Consider the following 21369-nt stretch of genomic DNA (forward strand, 5'->3'; position numbering starts at 1 on the left):
AGTACAGCTAATACAAAAAGTTGTAATAGTTGACTGGAAGGCTTTAAAAGTTGATATACAAGATACTAAAATACAAAGATCAAAAAGGGCATATGAAGCCAATCTGAACATACAAATATATGCTATAGGCCAACCTAGAGGAATTCCCAATTAATTTAAAGCTAGGAGTGAGATTAAATCAGGATTTGAACCAATACTTCTTTGGATAATTCCTAATAAAAATTTGGAATGGATCAATTACATATATTACAATCAAAAGAGGTTCATAAATTATACTGCCTCAGCATTGTCAGCGCTGGAAGAACAAGTACAGGCAGCAAGTAGAATGACCTGGCAAAATAGACAGGCTCTCGATTGGCTCCTAGCAGAAAAAGGAGGAGTCTGTGTTATGTTTGGAAGCGAGTGCTGCACGTTTATTCCTAATAATACTGCCCCAGGAGGAACATTCTCTGAGGCAATGATCAAGCTTAAAGGATTGAGACAGGAAGTCAAGAACAATGCTGGGCAGGACGCACGTGCCTGGGATTGGTTGGACTTAACTTTTGGAAAATGGGGAGCAATGTTCACTAAACTGGCAATGATAATAAGCATAGCACTGGTAGTAATGGGAATAGTTTTTTGCTGTGTGTTGCCGTTGCTGAAATCCCTGTTGATCAAAACAACAGTAAAAATGGTGTATGTAAACTTCCGACTTCAACTGTATACTTTTGTAAGGATGTGGGACCTATGAAGTCCCAGAGGGGGGATATGATGAGGATTTTTCAGTAAACTATAAGATAAACAAAGTTAATCACAGCATGACGAACACGGAGCCAGGGTTAAACATGGGTACATCTCTGTTGCTAGGCAAGAACTGAATTGGTTCCTCTCACTGGGTTTGTGTGTGTGAAATGGGCATCTGACCTGTGTTCGTGTTCTGGTCAGATTCTACAGTTGTCTTATCTTATCAGTGACTGAAACCAGACTGTGACCCTGTGGCTCTCCTTAGGCATATTCCGGGAACGAGCCGGGGTTGACCAGAGTTTAGGCTAAACCCTTTGTCTCTCCTTGGGCATCTTCTAGATTAATTACAGCAAGACGGGGTGGGAGAGAGGGGTTGGGCTTGGGTATGTTTGAGAGATTGATTGTGGACCTGCCATGTCCACAGTCAATCTCCAGGTCAAGCCAGGGTGAGCCGGGGTTGAACAAAGTTCAAACTGAACATTATTTTGCATGACAAGGCTTGATTGGTCGCACCACCATTGTTTCCAAACTGAATACATAGAGAAGTCAGACCGGAGCGGTCAAGAGGTGGAAACTGGAGACAGTGGTGGGGCAACCCAAGAGGGAGGGGTTAAGCTAAAATGTATGTAAAATGACTATATAAACTGAGAGCTGGGAGGTGGAAAAGGAGATGCTCTGCAGACCACTCAGCTTTGTCCATTGTAATAAAGTCTATCTTAATTCTACAAAAACTCTGGAAATACTTTGGTTCTTTGATCAGTATAAGGACGAATTTGCCACAACGATACCCAAGAGTTGACAAGTAGTCAAAAGAAGAGGATATAAGTATAAAGAATAAATGGCTACAGTGAAAAGTTTTCCTTTTGGAAGTAGATAATTATCTGCAGAATTATGCTTACATACTGCAGTGTAGGTAGCCCAACCCTACTTAATGATAACTAACCTTAGTGGATTTCAGTTTCTTCTCATACTGAAGTCTTTCACTCTCCATCTCGGTCACTCTGTACCTCAGCTCATTAATCTCCAGACCCATGTCCTAAGAGGGGAGAGAAAGACTGCATTACCCACAGTGCACTGGGGAAGGAGGGAAGCTGTATACATGCTTGTTAAATCAGAGATTTTCTCAGAAGTAAAAGGAGTCATAGAGCAACAGTCACCCTGATCGCTTGATAAACCAGTAAGATACAGTAAGATTGCTTGTTCCTCTGGGATCATGTGCTATGTAACATACGTTAAAGACGAACTGAAACATTTTAGTAAGTTAAGGTGATTTTGATAACCAAATGTGATAAAGTATGTTCCTACCCTTACTGAAAAACTCATTTATGTAAAAACTTTTGAAAATGGCCTCATCTGACTACTGCATGCCGCCATCTTGATAACATGTCATCAATGGCATCACTTGAATGGTTCGTCTGAAAGGCAGCCCAGATTACAATGCATGTTAGTAGCCTCATTGAGAATGTCTTTATTTTTACAACAAAAAATATGAAAATAAGTGCTTTGTAAAATGGCATGAACGCTAAATTGACAAAAACATTTATACTGTGCAAGGTGGGCTATCATATCTAGCCAACTAGTTCAAAACCCCGGCAAGCTCTGCTATCATTGATGGATATTTTGCTAGCTAGTGACGTTAGCAGAACAGCTTGCTACAGCGCAGGATTTTACAATGGATTATGAATTTTACTATGGACATTGGCAGCATCATTTGGTAAATATCACAACTAGCTGCAATTGAATTAATAGGAGTAGACACTTAACATACCTACACGTCTGCAGCTAACTCTTTCAGAACAGACACTTAACTAGCTAGCTAGCTTGCATTGACTGAAAACTAGTTTTTCTAGCCCATCAAGCTAGATAGCCTCTCCTAGGTTTGGCACATTTGAAGTCCCTCACTGCAAACCATATTGAATACTATTTTATGCATAGTGTACACAATCTGCCTGCAAATGTGACTATTATTGTGGTACTCTGTAGCTCAATTGGTAGAGCATGGCACTTGTAACGCCAGGGTAGTGGGTTCGATCCCCGGGACCACCCATACGTAAGAATGTATGCGCACATGACTAAGTCGCTTTGGATAAAAGCGTCTGCTAAATGGCATATTATTATTTATTATTGTTGGCATTACCATGCAGTTAGCTAACTTACTAACCTTGTTTGCTGTTAGCTAGCTTGCTGGCTAACTTCGGCTAACACAATACGATCCGATGACCATGTCAAAACTACTGTAATGTTTAACACAGCTAGACCTTGTTGCTGAATGAACACAAAAACATGTGCAAGTGGGGTTTTGACTGGACTATACAGGCTTGATGATGCTAGCTACCTGCTTTGTTATTTTGGACATTTAGCTAGCTTACTAATGTTAATGTCGGGTAACAGTAGATCTGATGTCCCTGCCCATGTTAAAATCAATGTAATGTAGCCTAAAGCTGAATGAGCTCAAAAACGAATGCAAGGGGATTTTTGACCGGACTATACAGGCTTGTTAACATGATTGTTAGTATTTTATTGTTTTTCCCATCTCAAAATTGGTAGTTTTAGCTTTTAGTTTATTCACTTCTTGATCAGTCTTAATTAAAATGCCATGAGTAAAGTAGGTGCGCGGATGCTCTACCATTACCATGACATTGTTTCAATATGGCTGCGGCCATATCTCTCTTAGCTTGTACTAGGCGCTCAAAAAAACATCTAATATGTTCTAAAAGCATTTTCATCACGTTCAACAAGTTTACCTAACATCGACATGTAAAACAATGTTGTAGGTTAATTGGAGAATTCCAGTTCCACTTTAAAACTTGGCCTTGGTTTTCATTTTATAAAAAAAAAGTATTTTGAACCCTGATGAAGGCAGCTTATTTGTCGAAACGTTAGTTTATTACATTTATTGCATCGGAGCCATTAGTGTGTGGCTTCTCCTTATTAAAGTAAATGGTTACTTTTTTTTTTTTTTTTATCAAAAGAAGCCTATCCCGAGAACCATATTATAATTTTCTCCTACATTCTCCAAGGCCTACTACTGATCCCCATGGAGAACATATCGTGTTCTGGAGGGACTGCTTTCCAGGGACAGTAGAAATCCCAGAGCAGGTTTGGAGATGTGAGAGGAAAGTGCCTCTGGTGGGGAGTGCCTCTGTGCTCTGCTCTCCCAGATAGGCTGTGAAGTGGAACATAATGGACAGCAGCTCACTGTTCCAGTGGACTGGAAGAGAAGCTGTGCCATAACAACAATAACATGACATGTTTGAGAGCCGTCCAAGAATCCACCACAGTTCATTGGAGTCCAAATACACCCCCCCCCCCCAAACTTGCTCCAAACTTCCACGTAAACAAGATATGAACATAACCTTTTGTTCATTGTTTGCAACCATACAACCAGAGGAAAAATACTTCCAATTTCCTATTATTAAAACCCTGAAGCTTCACGTTCTTATAAGAGCAACTCATTCATACCTTCAAACAAAACACAATTACAGTGCGTCTGGCCATAGCAAGTCTGGCATTCCCTTGGAAGTGAATGGTCTCTTTTATTGCCCCAACACACACACTGCGGCTTTGAGCACATGATGACGCAAGCCTTCCCTCCCCCACACAGGTGTCAGGCAGCATGAAAGGGTAAGTGTGTGTGTGTATATGTGTGTGTGTCAGAAAGAGAGAGGGAGAGAGAAAGACCGTAAGAAGAATCAGTCCTTAAACAGAGGCCTCCCATCCCATACCTCACTGTCCCTGAGGTCAAAGTGTAGTCTGTCCTTCTCAAATGAGTTCAGCTTCAGTTTCAAGTTGGACACCTCAGCCATTAGGTCCAGTTTCTGAGTCTCTAGAGTCGTTCTGCACAGGAGCTCCTGTGAAATCACAAAACACGCCAAATATAAACACATACACAGCTTGGCTTGCTTGCTGGGTTTTGTTGTTCAGCAGTGTTGACGATATAACTTCAACAGAGACCCATTTTTCAGGGGCCGTTCTCATCCAAACTGACCTGTTGTAGCATCTCCTCAGTGGCGTTCAGTTTCTCCTGGTGTTCATCCAGACACATGTCCAAGTCCCTTATCTTCTCCCCCTGCGCCTCCACCTGGTCTGTCAACACACTCACCTGCACAGGAACACAAGGGTAACACTTTAAGTAACTCTAATACCTGTGTAGTTACGCTGTCATTACAATTGTAACATTAACATTATTATGGTGCATAGTGCTTTGTATTTGAAAAGTAATGGAGTTGATAGAGTTTTTGTTATTACACCAAGTTCATTATATAGCCCTGTCCCAGATCTGTTTGTGCTGTATAGCCAACTCCTATGGTGGTTGTCATGCCCAAACAATGTTGTGATTTGGCTTATAGCACAAACAGATCTGGGACCAGGCTACGTTCATTTCACTTCATTGCACTAAAAAGGCCACTTATAATTTGATCGAGGACAGTTCTTACTGAAGAACGTCACTGCAGACCCCATGGATCGTGTGTGACAGACCATCGATGCACGGATAGAGGGGTGCTGGAGACGTTCAGAACCTCCTAGATCAACTGACGGCGGCAGCCTAGACCAATCAATACTTGGTCCTCTGTAGCTCAGCTGGTAGAGCACAGCGCTTGTAACGCCAAGGTAGTGGGTTCGATCCCCGGGACCACCCATACACAAAAATGTATGCACGCATGACTGTAAGTCGCTTTGGATAAAAGCATCTGCTAAATGGCACATTATTATTATTATTATTAATACTATTGTAACATAATTTAATGAGCCATTAATGCTGCCTGGGTAGGATAGCTACTAGCTACGGCATGTTGTTGTGTACTGTACAGTACCTGAAGCACCAGGGATTCCTTGTCACCCTCCAGTCGAGACAGTCTCTCCTGGTAGAGGTCACCACCCATGGAGATGTGGTGGCCATTGGACTGCAGGCAGGCATAGAGAAGACAACATGGAGAGTCAGTGAGAGAGTGACACATGGGATTGGTCTGTGAGTGTTAACATTCAGACTCCAATAGTCCCTAGTGACAGACTTAACATCAATGTTAATTAAGTTATGAGTAGCTGGCCAGCGTGGACGCAAGATGTGGTTTTGGGTTCTAAGATTAAGCCTCTACTACACTGGTAAGGCTGGTGACATCCTCAGTGCTTAACGTTGCACTATGCAGAAATCGCTGTGCAATTTCCTGGTTGCTAAAACTCTTAATAGTTTGCCTAATTTCAGATTATGTGACAAAAAAAGCAAGTATAGTGTAGAGAATCATTGTACCATCTAAACCGCTATGAAATATATATTCCATAATGAAAAGTATTGTTGTTCCAGCTGTGTGAAGCTGGTGTACAAAACCGAAAGTAAAAGATGTAAAAACAAAACTTAAGAATGGGAAGCATAGATATAGCACATATCTATCATTTCTTAGAGACTTACTTTCAAGTAGAATGATAGCTTTGTAACTCACATTTCTATGTGAATTTGGTCGGGTCGCCCAAAAAGTGACATTTTGTTACTTTCATGTATCAAGATAAAGTCAGATAAACCTAAAGAGTGGTGTTGTGGCACCATTGGTCACGGAAGTATTTTCAAGGGTGAACAGGGCATATTTGAAGTACCTTGAACACGGACAATTATCGCACAACAATCGAACATGAGAGTCTTCGAGTGACAGCTAGCGTGATTGATGTTGCATTTTCCCTTTCCTTTGCCAACAACACCTTCAAATGGTCGAAGAGGGGACCATTTTCAGAGACTAGTTATAGGATTACACACAAGCGCAGGCATTTCCCTGGCCCAGAGCCCAAATCTCAGTGCTGTCTCGGCAACATGTTGTTGGTTCCCAATCCCAACATATCAGTGGGTTGTTTCTCACAGCGGTCTGTGACAACACCTGGGTTTTATCTCACATTTCCAGGGGAATACTAACTACATCATACAGTAAGAGTTCAGGGAGATATTTGCTTTGTACATTCAGAGACACTGTTCTTGGACAACGCAGCCTGATATTAGAGGTGTTTTTGAAACATTCAAAGTGAGGATAGGCTGAAGAACTGTGAGCAGGCTGATCATGTACCAGATGGGCTTCATCTAGTTTGTTTGAACCAAGACTGTTCAAGAAACATTTTCACTGTAAATCAGCTGCAAAACCGAATGGAATGGAGAGCACACACAGAGAGCTAAATGTATAGGCTTAATCGTTAATTTATTATTATTAGCCGGCACAAAGACCCAACATTTCGAACCAGTTGCCTTTTTTGTTAAGGGCATGTTGGCTGGTTTGCTGTACAGCGAGATCCTCTAGCAGTCCTATGGCACTTCAACCCCAACCAACATTGCCCCTCACCAATATTTAGAGGGTTTCTATATTGCTACTCTGCTACCAAACCTGACCAGGAAATGTCTGTGATAATGTATCCCCTCATACCATACCGTTCGTATCCTTTAAATAGCAGTAGAGCTCATCAAGATACCATCCCAGATTCCCCACGACAGTCTCAGACAGGTTTCTAACAGGTTGTCTGTAGTGACACAGGAGGGAATAACTCAGACGCCACAACAAAAGATGTCCACTGTGTGGTTATAACCTTTTCACACCCTAAATCAGGACACAGCAACAGCAGGCCTATATTTACACACACCATGACATGTCTGGACAAACACAAGCCGTAGCGCGACACCGCTGTGGAGACTGATGTGACAAGGGGGATGTCATCAGAGCTGAACATGAACTTTAACGGAATGTAACATTCGTCTCCCATGTCTGTGTACAGTACGTCTGTCTTTATGACATTCTCTTAGTCCTCTCCTTTTTTAAAAATCTAATCACAGATTTGTGTGTGTCTCTCACATTAGGTGTGACAAGGGATTTAAAGTTAATATACATGGCTTATAGTAGGTGCTAGATATCAAAGTAAATGTTCTTTCACCAGCGAAACCAGGAAGACTTTGCAGTCCTCACAATGCGATACATTAAACCAAATTGACCCACTGAGATTATCATTATGATCATGAGTGGATACATCCGAAACAGCACCCTATTCCCTATATAGTGCACTACTTTTGACTGGTCTTACCACCAGGTGTCCTTGCTGCAGCCAGTCCACCAGGCTGTCTGCGGTGGCATCGGGGATCTGGCAGCGCAGGCCCTCCCTCTCCTCGGTGTCCATCAGCTCCAGCACGCCCCGGAGGTCCTCCAGCAGGTGCAGCGCCCGTAAGCTGCCCATGAAGGGAGAGGTGGGTGACTGGCAGTCAAACAGGCCGTTGGAGTAGTCCATGGACTTGGAGCCTGGGGTGGTGGGGACACTCAATTAGACAGTTTCCATAGTTTAAAGATGGAGAAAGATGCTCTATTTGCAACTAGCCTCTCCATGAAAGAGGGACAATGGTTCAGTCATTCGTAAGGTCTACTGTAGGTTAATGGTATAAGCTAATCAATTGATTATTTGTGCCCAGTATCGATGTTATACCCACATAACAATGGGGAGTTTATTTTAGCCAAAGAAAGAGGAAATTCTGTGCAATCATTCTGCAGCGTATGGTACATATAATGGGTGAATGCCAGCCCTGCATTTCTAATCAATGCAGGAAGCACAGGCCAAACATCAATGAAGTGGAAAGTAACTCTTGGTTAGACCATTAAATCATGCTCCCTGTTACAGGAATTAGCCGACACGACAAGTGAGGAAATCTAGCTACTTAAAGCTAAAACGCTTTACACAAGACTCTACAGGAATACACAGCTACGGTAGACAGAGAGATCAAGAGAGAGAGGGAGAAAGAGAGAGAACTTGAATGAGGACAGTAGAAAGAGTTACATGGGAAACGTGGACTTCATGTGATCGGAAAGTTAACTGAAATGTCAGGCCTATAATTAACCCAATGCAGAAAAACAGGTCCTTGCTGACTCTGGGCATTAACATGACTGAAATGGGCTTCACATTCATTCCTATCAGCTACTAAATGTAACTGCTGCATGTTAAATTAATCTATGAAAACACAACCAAAGAAATGGGAAATGTCCACTTCCTGAAGAGAAACCTTTAGGGAATCAGCCTGACAACAGTTCTGGCCTGAAAACATGATAATCATTCAAAACAGTTAAAGGGAAACTTCACAGCTACACACTATTTGGGGTGTTTTTCCCAGTCTCCCTACATAAATCTGAGCGATGAGAGGTGTTTCAGACATAATTATGCACTATAGCGGTATTTTGTTTTCGCACAGGGAGAGTTCAACCAATGACATCATCGGTTGATTGAGCCTGCCATCTGATCTAAAAATGAATGGAGTCATGTTTTGTAGCAATTATTGTGGCCTTTGTGTTTCGCCTGATTGCACAATCACACTAGCAGGGAGTAGATATGGTGTACTTGTTCAATAGAGCCATTGGACTTTGCAACGATGTTCGAATATGCCAGGACATTGCAGGATATCTAGGTTGACTCATTTTCCCTGCCTTTGTAAATACTACAGCCTGACAGGAGCCCTACTTCCTTGTCCAATTGCGTTCCCACCCTTGAAGGCAGGCTTTTAAAAACGGGGGCAGTACTAGTTTCTACAGGTTCACGGGAGCAAGATAAATAATTGCGAGACCAGCAAGCAGCGACCGCTGCAGCCGCCCCCGCTCCTAATACTGGGGAGCCACTGTCAGAAACCGACTGGTGGGCCTATGCGGGTGCTGTCTAGCCATGCCGACAGAGGAGGAATGTCTGTGCTGCAACAAATTAGATCACGGACAGTTCTTACTGGAGAGGGTCACTGCAGACCCCATGGATCGTGTGTGTGTGACAGATCATCAAAGTTTCGACACACACATAGAGGGGTGCTGGCGGCAGCCTAGACCAACTGGACCAGGAGGCCAAATGACAAACTAGTTAGTTGTTTTGCAGTCGGTATCTAGCTAGAAATATAAGCCCTCTTTTTATACGAGGCAGGGTTGTTCAGTATAGTACAATTTAGTACAATTCAGCCGTAACAGGGCTTGCTAGTACCACTACAAGCCAAGCTAGTCAAGTATATCTAGCTAGCTTCGTTTGTATACCTAAAAGGTACTGTAGTCTAACGTTATAGCTAGCTAGCTAACTAGCCTAAGTGCATCTCGTTAGGAGCAAAACTGGAGAAATGTTTGATGAAGCGTAAAGTGATGACTTAGGCCTTATGACTCATATTAGTCTGAGTAACTATACCTGTGTGTTGTAGCTAGCTAGCTAACGTGTCTGAGATTTCTCATTATACATCATGCTGCTAAAGTAGGAAAACAGACAGAACACAACTACCCATGAATGTCTAATAGCGTTTTTGTCTCTCTCACACAGACAATACCGCTTGAATACAAAGAAGTTGATGACTCAAGAGGAGATGTAAAAGGCCCCATAACAACAGTCTGCCCTTGTAGCAAAGTGACTCCGAACACCTCAATGCAACACCCAAACACACCATATGCCAGTATTCCCTTTGTAGAACTGTAGAATTTATTATAGGCGTTAGTAGTATATTTTTATTCTACTGTATATACATACATACATACACATATATATACACATGTATAAATACATGTATACACACATTATATACACTACCGTTCAAAAGTTTAGGGTCACTTAGAAATGTCCTTGTTTTCCATGAAAAAATACATGAGTTTGAATAGGAAATATAGCAAAATGAATAGGAAATGTAGTCATAGAAATAATAATTGTGTCCTTCAAACTTTGCTTTCGTCAAAGAATCCTCCATTTGCAGCAATTACAGCCTTGCAGACCTTTGGCATTCTAGTTGTCAATTTGTTGAGGTGATCTGAAGAGATTTCACCCCATGCTTCCTGAAGCACCTCCCACAAGTTGGATTGGCTTGATGGGCACTTCTTATGTACCATACGGTCAAGCTGCTCCCACAACAGCTCAATAGGGTTGAGATCAGGTGACTGTGCTGGCCACTCCATTATAGACAGAATACCAGCTGACTGCTTCTTCCCTAAATAGTTATTGCATAGTTTGGAGCTGTGCTTTGGGTCATTGTCCTGTTGTAGGAGGAAATTGGCTCCAATCAAGCGCCGTCCACAGGGTATGGCATGGCGTTGCAAAATGGAGTGATAGCCTTCCTTCAAGATCCCTTTTACCCTGTACAAATATCCCACTTTACCACCACCAAAGCACCCTCAGACCATCACATTGCCTCCACCATGCTTGACAGATGGCATCAAGCTCTCCTCCAGCATCTTTTCATTTGGCCTGAAGTTAAAGCTTGGTCGCAAAAGGGTCTTCCAAATGGACAATGACCCCAAGCATACTTCCAAAGTTGTGGCAAAATGGCTTAAGTACAACAAAGTCAAGGTATTGGAGTGGCCATCACAAAGCCCTGACCTCAATCCTATAGAAAATTTGTGGGCAGAAATGAAAAAGCGTGTGCGAGCAAGGAGGCCTACAAACCAGACTCAGTTACACCAGCTCTGTCAGGAGGAATGCGCCAAAATTCACCCAACTTATTGTGGGAAGCTTGTGGAAGGCTACCCGAAACGTTTGACCCAAGTTAAACAATTTAAAGGCAATGCTACCAAATACTAATTGAGTGTATGTAAACGTCTGACCCACTGGGAATGTGATGAAAGAAATAAAAGCTGAAATAAATAGTTCTCTCTACTATTATTCTGACTCAGGTTTTCACAAAAATAAAAGTTGTGATCCTAACTGACCTAAGACAGGGAATTTTTACTAGGATTAAATGTCAGGAATTGTGAAAACCTGAGTTTAAATGTATTTGGCTAAGGTGTATGTAAACTTCCGACTTCAACTGTATGTATGTTTATTGTATGTGTATTAACAGGTGTGCCTTCTTAAATGTCAAATTTGAGCTAGTTTATCCAAATACATTTCATGAATTTCACAATGAATTGATCCAGAGGTTGAAGTCAACACTTATTGGTTTCTGATGCAGCTAGAATGATTTAATCACTTGTCAGTACACTTGTAAAACATTATATTATATTATATAAAACATTTTATCAAACAACATTATATACATATTGTATGTACAAGAGCTAGCGATATAGCACAATGAAGTTGTGAGCAAACTAGGCATTCTATACGGATGTTGTGTTGATTGAATGTCACAGGCAAGTTCCAGAATGTTCTTCAGCTGGTTAGCCTCATCTTGTGTTGGGTAACGGTAGCTGGTTTAGCAGGCTTTGGCGATGTTGTCAGGGATGTTGGGTTTGGGGAGCTGTGACTCTGGCTCCTTGTAGACAACCGTCTGGTCCTTTCTGCACTCCAGAGCCAGTTGGATAAGCTTCTCCCTGAAGTGGTGGGTTATGGACTCGAACACTGATGTTTATGACAGTTTGATGTTTATGACACTGATGTTTATGACAGTTTGCGATGGAACACAGAATTCAGAATTGATTGGCGAGCTACTCATATGTGGGCTACGTGTTGGAGACCCCTGGTCTCCAGGCTCTGTACTACTAAAGCTGGTGTCAAGGTCATCGTCATCAGCAGCAGCAGGATTAGTCTGTAGGACACACATTAGTCAGTGATTAGCCAATATTAATACTCTGTCCCCATCAATACACACTCAAACAAGGTACTATACCCACTCCTGTCAATAGATCATGCATACTAATCTCCACATACACCCCCAACATACACCAGTCACCGACACCATCCCCTCCTTACTAATACTTCTGCTTCACTCCAATTTAGACTTCAAGCCTTGCATGAACTGTCAACTCCATAATGCAGAGAGAAAGAAAACTACAGTAGAAGTTGTAGCCTACCTGTAAACACATGTTTATGCCTAGCTCCAGTACATGTACTTGCTCATGGAGTCATGGAAAGATTTAGTAAAGGTGACTTACACTAGTTACTGGTGCGGAGCTTTAAGTTGATGCCGCTGCTGATGTTGATGGGATCAGACTCTAAATAGAACACATAGTCACGTTAGCCTCTGCGATAGTTAGCTAGCTAGCTAACGGTTAGATACGGTCCGGTAGGCTGTAGCTAACGTTAGCTTGCAAAGTTACAAATGACATCACCTGATAGCAGCTGGCTAATTACATTGATTTGGAATGTCTGGCCAGTGTATTATGAAAGCTAGCCAGCTAGATTTTGTTTTAGATCAACCACTGTAGTTCGCTAGCTAGCTAGTTAGCTAGGTAACATTAGCTACGTTACCTCAGCTCAACTTATTTTCTGCTGCACTGATGTTGGCTGATCGGATGACTTACTCATTGAAGTGAAGGGGGAAAATCTATGAATAGTATCACTTTTCAACTTTGGACAACCTGGCAACCCCATCAGTTGAGACTTCAGGTCTGTTTATAAATCCTCTGGCTGAAAGTGCTGGCTACAAACACGTACACTTTGATATTTCTCCACGGGAGTATTCACATCAACTGGATCCACCTCCACCGGGGTGGTACCACGTCCTTAAATCACTATGAAGTCTGGATATTGTGGTTTGTTTACAACCAGGAAATGTATATGACCCATTTCTACCGGTGAGATGCAGAAACGCTCGTATTTGCGTGTAGTGATTAGGACTGTTGCGGTGACCGTATTACCGCCAGACCGGCGGTCACTAGTCATGAAGACAGTCAAATTCCACATTACCATTTAGTCACGGTAATTAGGCTTCTCCAAGCTCTGATGCTGCTGCTGGTCATTAGTAGCCTACCAAACTTGCTTTATGATGGCAGCCATGTTTGTTTATGTTTGACAAGCGAAAACTGCCTAATCTCAGAATGCCATTCACTAGATGCCAAGTCAAAGATGGCTGCGCCCATTGCCTGAAAAATATGAACTTAGTTTGGCCACTTTTCAGCATATTACAAATCTTCTACAGTGGGGAAAAAAGTATTTAGTCAGCCACCAATTGTGCAAGTTCTCCCACTTAAAAAGATGAGGCCTGCAATTTTCATCATAGGTACACGTCAACTATGACAGACAAATTGAGATTTTTTTTTCCAGAAAATCACATTGTAGGATTTTTTATGAATTTATTTGCAAATAATGGTGGAAAATAAGTATTTGGTCACCTACAAAAAAGCAAGATTTCTGGCTCTCACAGACCTGTAACTTCTTCTTTAAGAGGCTCCTCTGTCCTCCACTCGTTACCTGTATTAATGGCACCTGTTTTAACTTGTTATCAGTATAAAAGACACCTGTCCACAACCTCAAACAGTCACACTCCAAACTCCACTATGGCCAAGATCAAAGAGATGTCAAAGGAACAAAATTGTAGACCTGCACCAGGCTGGGAAGACTGAATCTGCAATAGGTAAGCAGCTTGGTTTGAAGAAATCAACTGTGGGAGCAATTATTAGGAAATGGAAGACATACAAGACCACTGATAATCTCCCTCGATCTGGGGCTCCACGCAAGATCTCACCCCGTGGGGTCAAAATGATCACAAGAACGGTGAGCAAAAATCCCAGAACCACACGGGGGGACCTAGTGAATGACCTGCAGAGAGCTGGGACCAAAGTAACAAAGCCTACCATCAGTAACACACTACGCCGCCAGGGACTCAAATCCTGCAATGCCAGACGTGTCCCCCTGCTTAAGCTAGTACATGTCCAGGCCCGTCTGAAGTTTGCTAGAGTGCATTTGGATGATCCAGAAGAGGATTGGGAGAATGTCATATGGTCAGATGAAACCAAAATAGAACTTTTTGGTAAAAACTCAACTCGTCGTGTTTGGAGGACAAAGAATGCTGAGTTGCAGCCAAAGAATACCATACCTACTGTGAAGCATGGGGGTGGAAACATCATGCTTTTGGGCTGTTTTTCTGCAAAGGGACCAGGACGACTGATCCGTGTAAAGGAAAGAATGAATGGGGCCATGTATCGTGAGATTTTGAGTGAAAACCTCCTTCCATCAGCAAGGGCATTGAAGATGAAACGTGGCTGGGTCTTTCAGCATGACAATGATCCCAAACACACCGCCCGGGCAACGAAGGAGTGGCTTCGTAAGAAGCATTTCAAGGTCCTGGAGTGGCCTAGCCAGCCAGATCTCAACCCCATAGAAAATCTTTGGAGGGAGTTGAAAGTCTGTGTTGCCCAGCGACAGCCCCAAAACATCACTGCTCTAGAGCTCTGCAAGGAGGAATGGGCCAAAATACCAGCAACAGTGTGTGAAAACCTTGTGAAGACTTACAGAAAACGTTTGACCTGTGTCATTGCCAACAAAGGGTATATAACAAAGTATTGAGAAACTTTTGTTATTGACCAAATACTTATTTTCCACCATAATTTGCAAATACATTTTTGATTTTCTGGAGAAAAAAAATCTCATTTTGTCTGTCATAGTTGACGTGTACCTATGATAAATTACAGGCCTCTCTCATCTTTTTAAGTGGGAGAACTTGCACAATTGGTGGCTGACTAAATACTTTTTTCCCCCACTGTATACACAAGAACCGGAACACATGACAAGTTATTTTGTGGGGGATTTTAAGTCCATAGGGGGTTGAAATGGGAAAAGGTATCGTGGGGGGATATGATGCAGGAAATATTACTATGATGGGTGATTTATCTATAAAATGGGGGAAAAAACACATGAGAAGTGTATAAGCTAAATAAAAATAGACCCCTGGAAAGGGGGGTCTGAGCTAGCAACCCTGAGTAACGATAGATACAATCTAAGTCAGTTGAGTGAACCATCCCTTCACCTTGTTTTGTTATAACATCTTTGATCTGATAGACATTTACAGTGGGGAGAACAAGTATTTGATACACTGCTGATTTTGCAGGTTCTTACTTACAAAGCATGTAGAGGTCTGTAATTTTTATCATAGGTACATTTCAACTGTGAGAGACGGAATCTAAAACAAAAATCCAGAAAATCACATTGTATGATTTTTAAGTAATTAATTTGCATTTTATTGCATGACATAAGTATATGATACATCAGAAAAGCAGAACTTAATTTTTGGTAGAGAAACCTTTGTTTGCAATTACAGAGATCATACGTTTCCTGTAGGTCTTGACCAGGTTTGCACACACTGCAGCAGGGATTTTGTCCCACTCCTCCATACAGACCTTCTCCAGATCCTTCAGGTTTTGGGGCTGTCGCTGGGCAATACGGACTTTCAGCTCCCTCCAAAGATTTTCTATTGGGTTCAGGTCTGGTGACTGGCTAGGCCACTCCAGGACCTTGAGATGCTTCTTACGGAGCCACTCCTTAGTTGCCCTGGCTGTGTGTTTCGGGTCGTTGTCATGCTGGAAGACCCAGCCATGACCCATCTTCAACGCTCTTACTGAGGGAAGGAGGTTGTTGGCCAAGATCTCGCGATACATGGCCCCATCCATCCTCCCCTCAATACGGTGCAGTCATCCTGTCCCCTTTGCAGAAAAGCATCCCCAAAGAATGATGTTTCCACCTCCATGCTTCACGGTTGGGATGGTGTTCTTGGGGTTGTACTCATCCTTCTTCTTCCTCCAAACACGGCGAGTGGAATTTAGACCAAAAAGCTCTATTTCTGGCTCATCAGACCACATGACCTTCTCCCATTCCTCCTCTGGATCATCCAGATGGTCATTGGCAAACTTCAGACGGGCCTGGACATGCGCTGGCTTGAGCAGGGGGACCTTGCGTGCACTGCAGGATTTTAATCCATGATGGCGTAGTGTGTTACTAATGGTTTTCTTTGAGACTGTGGTCCCAGCTCTCTTCAGGTCAATGACCAGGTCCTGCCGTGTAGTTCTGGGCAGATCCCTCACCTTCCTCATGATCATTGATGCCCCACGAGGTGAGATCTTGCATGGAGCCCCAGACCGAGGGTGATTGACCGTCATCTTGAACTTCTTCCATTTTCTAATAATTGCGCCAACAGTTGTTGCCTTCTCACCAAGCTGCTTGCCTAATGTCCTGTAGCCCATCCCAGCCTTGTGCAGGTCTACAATTTTATCCCTGATGTCCTTACACAGCTCTCTGGTCTTGGCCATTGTGGAGAGGTTGGAGTCTGTTTGATTGAGTGTGTGGACAGGTGTCTTTTATACAGGTAACAAGTTCAAACAGGTGCAGTTAATACAGGTAATGAGTGGAGAACAGGAGGGCTTCTTAAAGAAAAACGAACAGGTCTGTGAGAGCCGGAATTCTTACTGGTTGGTAGGTGATCAAATACTTATGTCATGCAATAAAATGCAAATTAATTACTTAAAAATCATACAATGTGATTTTCTGGATTTTACATTCCGTCTCTCACAGTTGAAGTGTACCTATGATACAAATTACAGATCTCTACATGCTTTGTAAGTAGGAAAACCTGCAAAATCGGCAGTGTATCAAATACTTGTTCTCCCCCACTGTACGTGACAACCAGAATGCATTGTATGATGTCAACAAACATGGCGCCACACATAGCTGGCATTTAGCTTAGCATTAGCTCATCATAAATCACTACAAACTTTCAAAAAGTATTTTACACACATCATATGTCTATTACAATCTATGCAAGAATGCATGATTTGTCACCAGTACTTGAAAACATGTGAATAAGTCAGTAAATACATTATGCTCCATACATACATATGGTGTGATACAGTAGAAACGACGACACGATATACAGAAATTATAATGATAACGTAATAAGGCACTTACTTTGATAGGAATGCCAAAGGTATTATTAGTAAGGAAAATAACAAAGGCAATGCGGGTGCCAGCAGGAAAATGTGCCAGGGGGAAAAAGTATTGTTGAAGAGAGAAGTTTGTCTGGCTCAGTAAAGCCTCAAACATAAATTGTGAAATGGGCTTCTATGTGTTAATGAGGAGCTGGAACACACTTCAATTCAAACTGTTATTAGAAAATACAAATGGTTAGAAATTAATTTTCAATTGACAAGTTGAAACATAGCCTATAGATAATAAGCAGGCAGCGTGCCTTGGCTTGAGGGCAGTGTGGGTTAACTGTCCTGTTGCTTAACAATCACATTATGGAACAGTGTATTCTGACATCACGCTCATTAAAAAAAAAAACTCACACTGGAGGCGACCGTTAGAGATATTTGGAACTCACGTGTAAAAAGGTTAATTTATCAGTCTGAAAATGTTCTTCCTCATGTTGAAATATGTGTTGTAGAACTACATTGGTTTGGCCAGGTATGACCAACAAGCCATAAGTGAGCATTGAGACGCATATTTTACTGTAAATTAATAACCGTATTTATCAAGCTTCTCAGCGAAGGAGTGCTGATCTAGAGAGGATCAGGTCCCCCCCTGTCCATATAATCTTATTCATGATGATCTAAAAAGGTAAAACATTCCTGAATCAGCACTCCTACTCTGAGACTCTTTGTGAATACAGTCCCAAGTCTTACTATCCAATTCTGATAGTGTGGCGCCAGTGAATGTGATGTTGAGAGATCAGTCCTTGTTCTTCCTCATGTCAATGCGACAGAGATCCTTACCTGCTATTATCCCATCCATCTGCTCCAAGGCTGCTGCCAACATGTCACTGGCATCAGACATCATCTTCAACACTTAGTGGGCACCCTGGGAGAGAAAAAGAAAGGACAATGAACCATTAAGGCTTTAATATGCTTCGGGTCGGCTTGGCGAACAGAACGAGTGTGCTAGCATACTCCCTTAAAAATACCTTCATTGACATTTTTGAAAAAGCGGCAATAATACTGTTTGTTCATCTTGAGACTTCTTCAAAATAGTCAGAATTCGTCTAAGATAACATTTAATGACAATTTCTTGAGTTGACGTTTTGAGGAGATCTTAGTCATGCAATTTTACATTTGACTACAATATATACAAAAGTACGTGGACACCCCTTCAAATAAGTGGATTCGGCTATTTCAGCCACACCCGTTCCTGACAGGTGTATAAAATTGAGCAAAGCTATGCAATCTCCATAGACAAAGATTGGCAGTACATTTACATTTACATTTACATTTTAGAATGGCCTTACTGAAGAACTCAGTGACCACCTTTTCAACAAGTCAGTTCGTCAAATTTCTGCCCTGCTAGAGCAGCCCCGGTCAACTGGAAGTGCTGTTATTGTGAAGTGGAAATGTCTAGTAGCAACAACGGCTCAGCCGCAAAGTGGTAGGCCACACAAGCTCACAGAACGGGAACGCCAAGTGCTGAAGCGCGTAAAAAAACGTCTGTCCTCGGTTGCAACACTCACTCCCGAGTTCCAAACTGCCTCTGGAAGCAATGTCAGCACAATAACTGTTTGTCGGGAGCTTCATGAAATGGGTTTCCATGGCCGAGCAACCGCACACAAGCCTAAGATCACCATGCGCAATAGCAAGCGTCGGCTGGATTGGTGTAAAGCTCGCCGCCATTGGACTCTGGAGCAGTGGAAACGCGTTCTCTGGAGTGATGAATCACGCTTCACCTTCTGGCAGTCCGACGGACGAATCTGGGCTTGGTGGATGCCAGGAGAACGCTACATGCCCCAATGCACAGTGCCAGCTGTAAAGTTTGGTGGAGGAGGAATAATGGTCTGGGGCTGTTATTCATGGTTCGGGCTAGGCCCCTTAGTTCCAGCGAAGGGAAATCTTAACACTACAGCATACAATGACATACTGGACGATTCTGTGCTTCCAACTTTGTGGCAACAGTTTGGGGAAGGCCATTTCCTGTTTCAGCATGACAATGACCCCGTGCACAAAATGGTTTGTCGAGATCGGTGTGGAAGAACTTGACCCCATCGAATACCTTTCGGATGAATTGGTACGCCGACTGCGAGCCAGGCCTAATTGCCAAACATCAGTGCCGACCTCAATAATGCTTGTGGCTGAATGGAAGCAAGTCCCCGCAGCAATGTTTCAAGAAAGCCTTCCCAGAAGAGTGGAGGCTGTTAAAGCATCAAAGGGCAACCAACTCCATATTAATGCCCATAATTTTGGAATGAGACGTTCGACGAGCGGGTGTCCACATACACTACATGACTAAAAGTATGTTTGGTGCAGTATTTCTCAAGCGAAAAAATTTGCATGAAAACGAGTCGTCTATCAATAAATGACAAACACTTCATTGAAGAATCCCTACTGTTGACCAACGACTGACGAAGGGGTGTAGACATCGGCTCCGAACTTCAGCTTGCCTCAAGAAAAAAAAGAAAGTGTGCACGAACTGCAGAAGAAAACCTTGCCGAAGACCAAAACGTCACAGAATGTCATTATATGTGCACGAAATGTTTCGGATGTGAAGCATGTGGACGCCTTTAGGATACATATAATTAGGGATAGGCATTTTTCCTGACCCACTAGGGTTAGGTAATACATGCCACTATTTACTTACATTGCAGTGAGTGCATAAATGTTTTGCATTTGTGTGATCCCTGTGGGAATAGAACCCATGACCGTGGCATTGCTAGTGTCATGCTCTTATCAACTGAGCTGTGATCAGAAAAAACTGCTGGTCATAAGTATAGGCTCGTAGGCCTACTTACACCTACTTACTTTAAAAATGAAATCTCTACATCACTAGAGCAAGAGCATTTAAATAGATTTTGAAGTATTTTATAGCAAAAGTAAAAAATAATGTAATGAAATGAAAACAAACCCTGGGGAAGCTAAGCTAGAGTCTAAAAGGGTAGGAAGTGAGTAGAGGAAAACCCTGCATTAAAATGTGTGACTGTTTCTTATCAACAGTCGGCTCAGTGTTTCACAGGAAAATCTCATTACTGGCTTGCTGACACAAAAGCCATTCTATGAGATCACGAAGAGACAGAATATGCAAGGACACAGCCAAAACCTAGCCAAGAAACCTAGCTGGACATAGCCTTGCAAGAAGAATACAATAAGAACTTAAACTATTCCTCTTGGTCAAACATGCCTACTGACAATATAGCCTGTCATGAAATGACATGGTTGGGTATAATAGTTTACACTAAGCAGACATTAACTGTCTGGAATAAAGTCTTGAGGGGACAAAAAGATGTAAGTGCAGACTTGCAGTTAATAATGGCATGTCATGGCGGAGACATGACAAATGGAGCATCATCAAGTTAGAGAAAGGTCATCCATAGCTAGTCTGCATCTCACATGGAATTTTCTCCACAACACAGGGCTCTACAGTGCGACCGTTTTACTCGCATATGTGCCAAAATATTTTGCTGTGCGACCTGGAATTTTAATTTAGGAGCACCAGTGCGCCAAGAAATATGAAGGAGTCTAGCTTTATTACCTAAATCATTTTTCATTGTGCTCCAAATGTTCTTTGTGAGCACCTACATTTTTCAACTTAGGCCCACAAGTGCTCTTGCAAAAAAAGTTCAGCCAATGGTTCAATTATTTGAATTACATTTTGTTCTGTTATTTTCTGTGAGCTGCACAGTTTCTCTAGAAATAAATCAGATCAAGCCCGAAATGTGCAATGTGAAGTGGGTTGTAGTTTCCAACAGGCCAATATTCTACATAGTTTAGCACAGAAAACATGGTAATTAAGTACAATGACCATAATCCATTGAATGCCTACTTGTCTAGTCTGTGTGGAGCAGACACGGAGGGGGAGTGAAGAGACAGAAGAACGCACGATTGAGAGGGATAGAAATCGTGATTCTTTTGTAATAATCGAAACAGAACCGACCTCAAAATGCACCAATCGCTCAGCACCACAATAAATACATTCATGATTGTGGTGTATTCCTGATATGCCCATTGCCAACAAGTATACACATAAGTGTAGGCTATACTGTTAGAGAGTTAGGCAAGGAAGAGAAGA

General features: G+C 42.3%; 1 protein-coding gene across 1 annotated transcript in view; it reads right to left on the reverse strand.

Annotated features, from left to right (window-relative positions):
• The window catches only part of LOC311136862 (liprin-beta-1-like), a 77369-nt gene that overhangs the window by 40224 nt on the left and 15776 nt on the right, over positions 1-21369 (reverse strand). The window contains exons 2-7 of the mRNA XM_084171167.1: positions 18096-18180; positions 7771-7982; positions 5538-5627; positions 4712-4825; positions 4449-4574; positions 1667-1759 (exon numbers count right to left, since the gene is read on the reverse strand). Of these exons, the coding sequence (XP_084027293.1) occupies positions 1667-1759; positions 4449-4574; positions 4712-4825; positions 5538-5627; positions 7771-7982; positions 18096-18159 (699 nt within the window). The 5' untranslated portion in view covers positions 18160-18180. The remainder of the gene's footprint in view (positions 1-1666; positions 1760-4448; positions 4575-4711; positions 4826-5537; positions 5628-7770; positions 7983-18095; positions 18181-21369) is intronic.

Source organism: Coregonus lavaretus (assembly GCF_964263955.1).
Source record: "Coregonus lavaretus genome assembly, chromosome: 11".
Classification (NCBI taxonomy): domain Eukaryota; kingdom Metazoa; phylum Chordata; class Actinopteri; order Salmoniformes; family Salmonidae; genus Coregonus; species Coregonus lavaretus.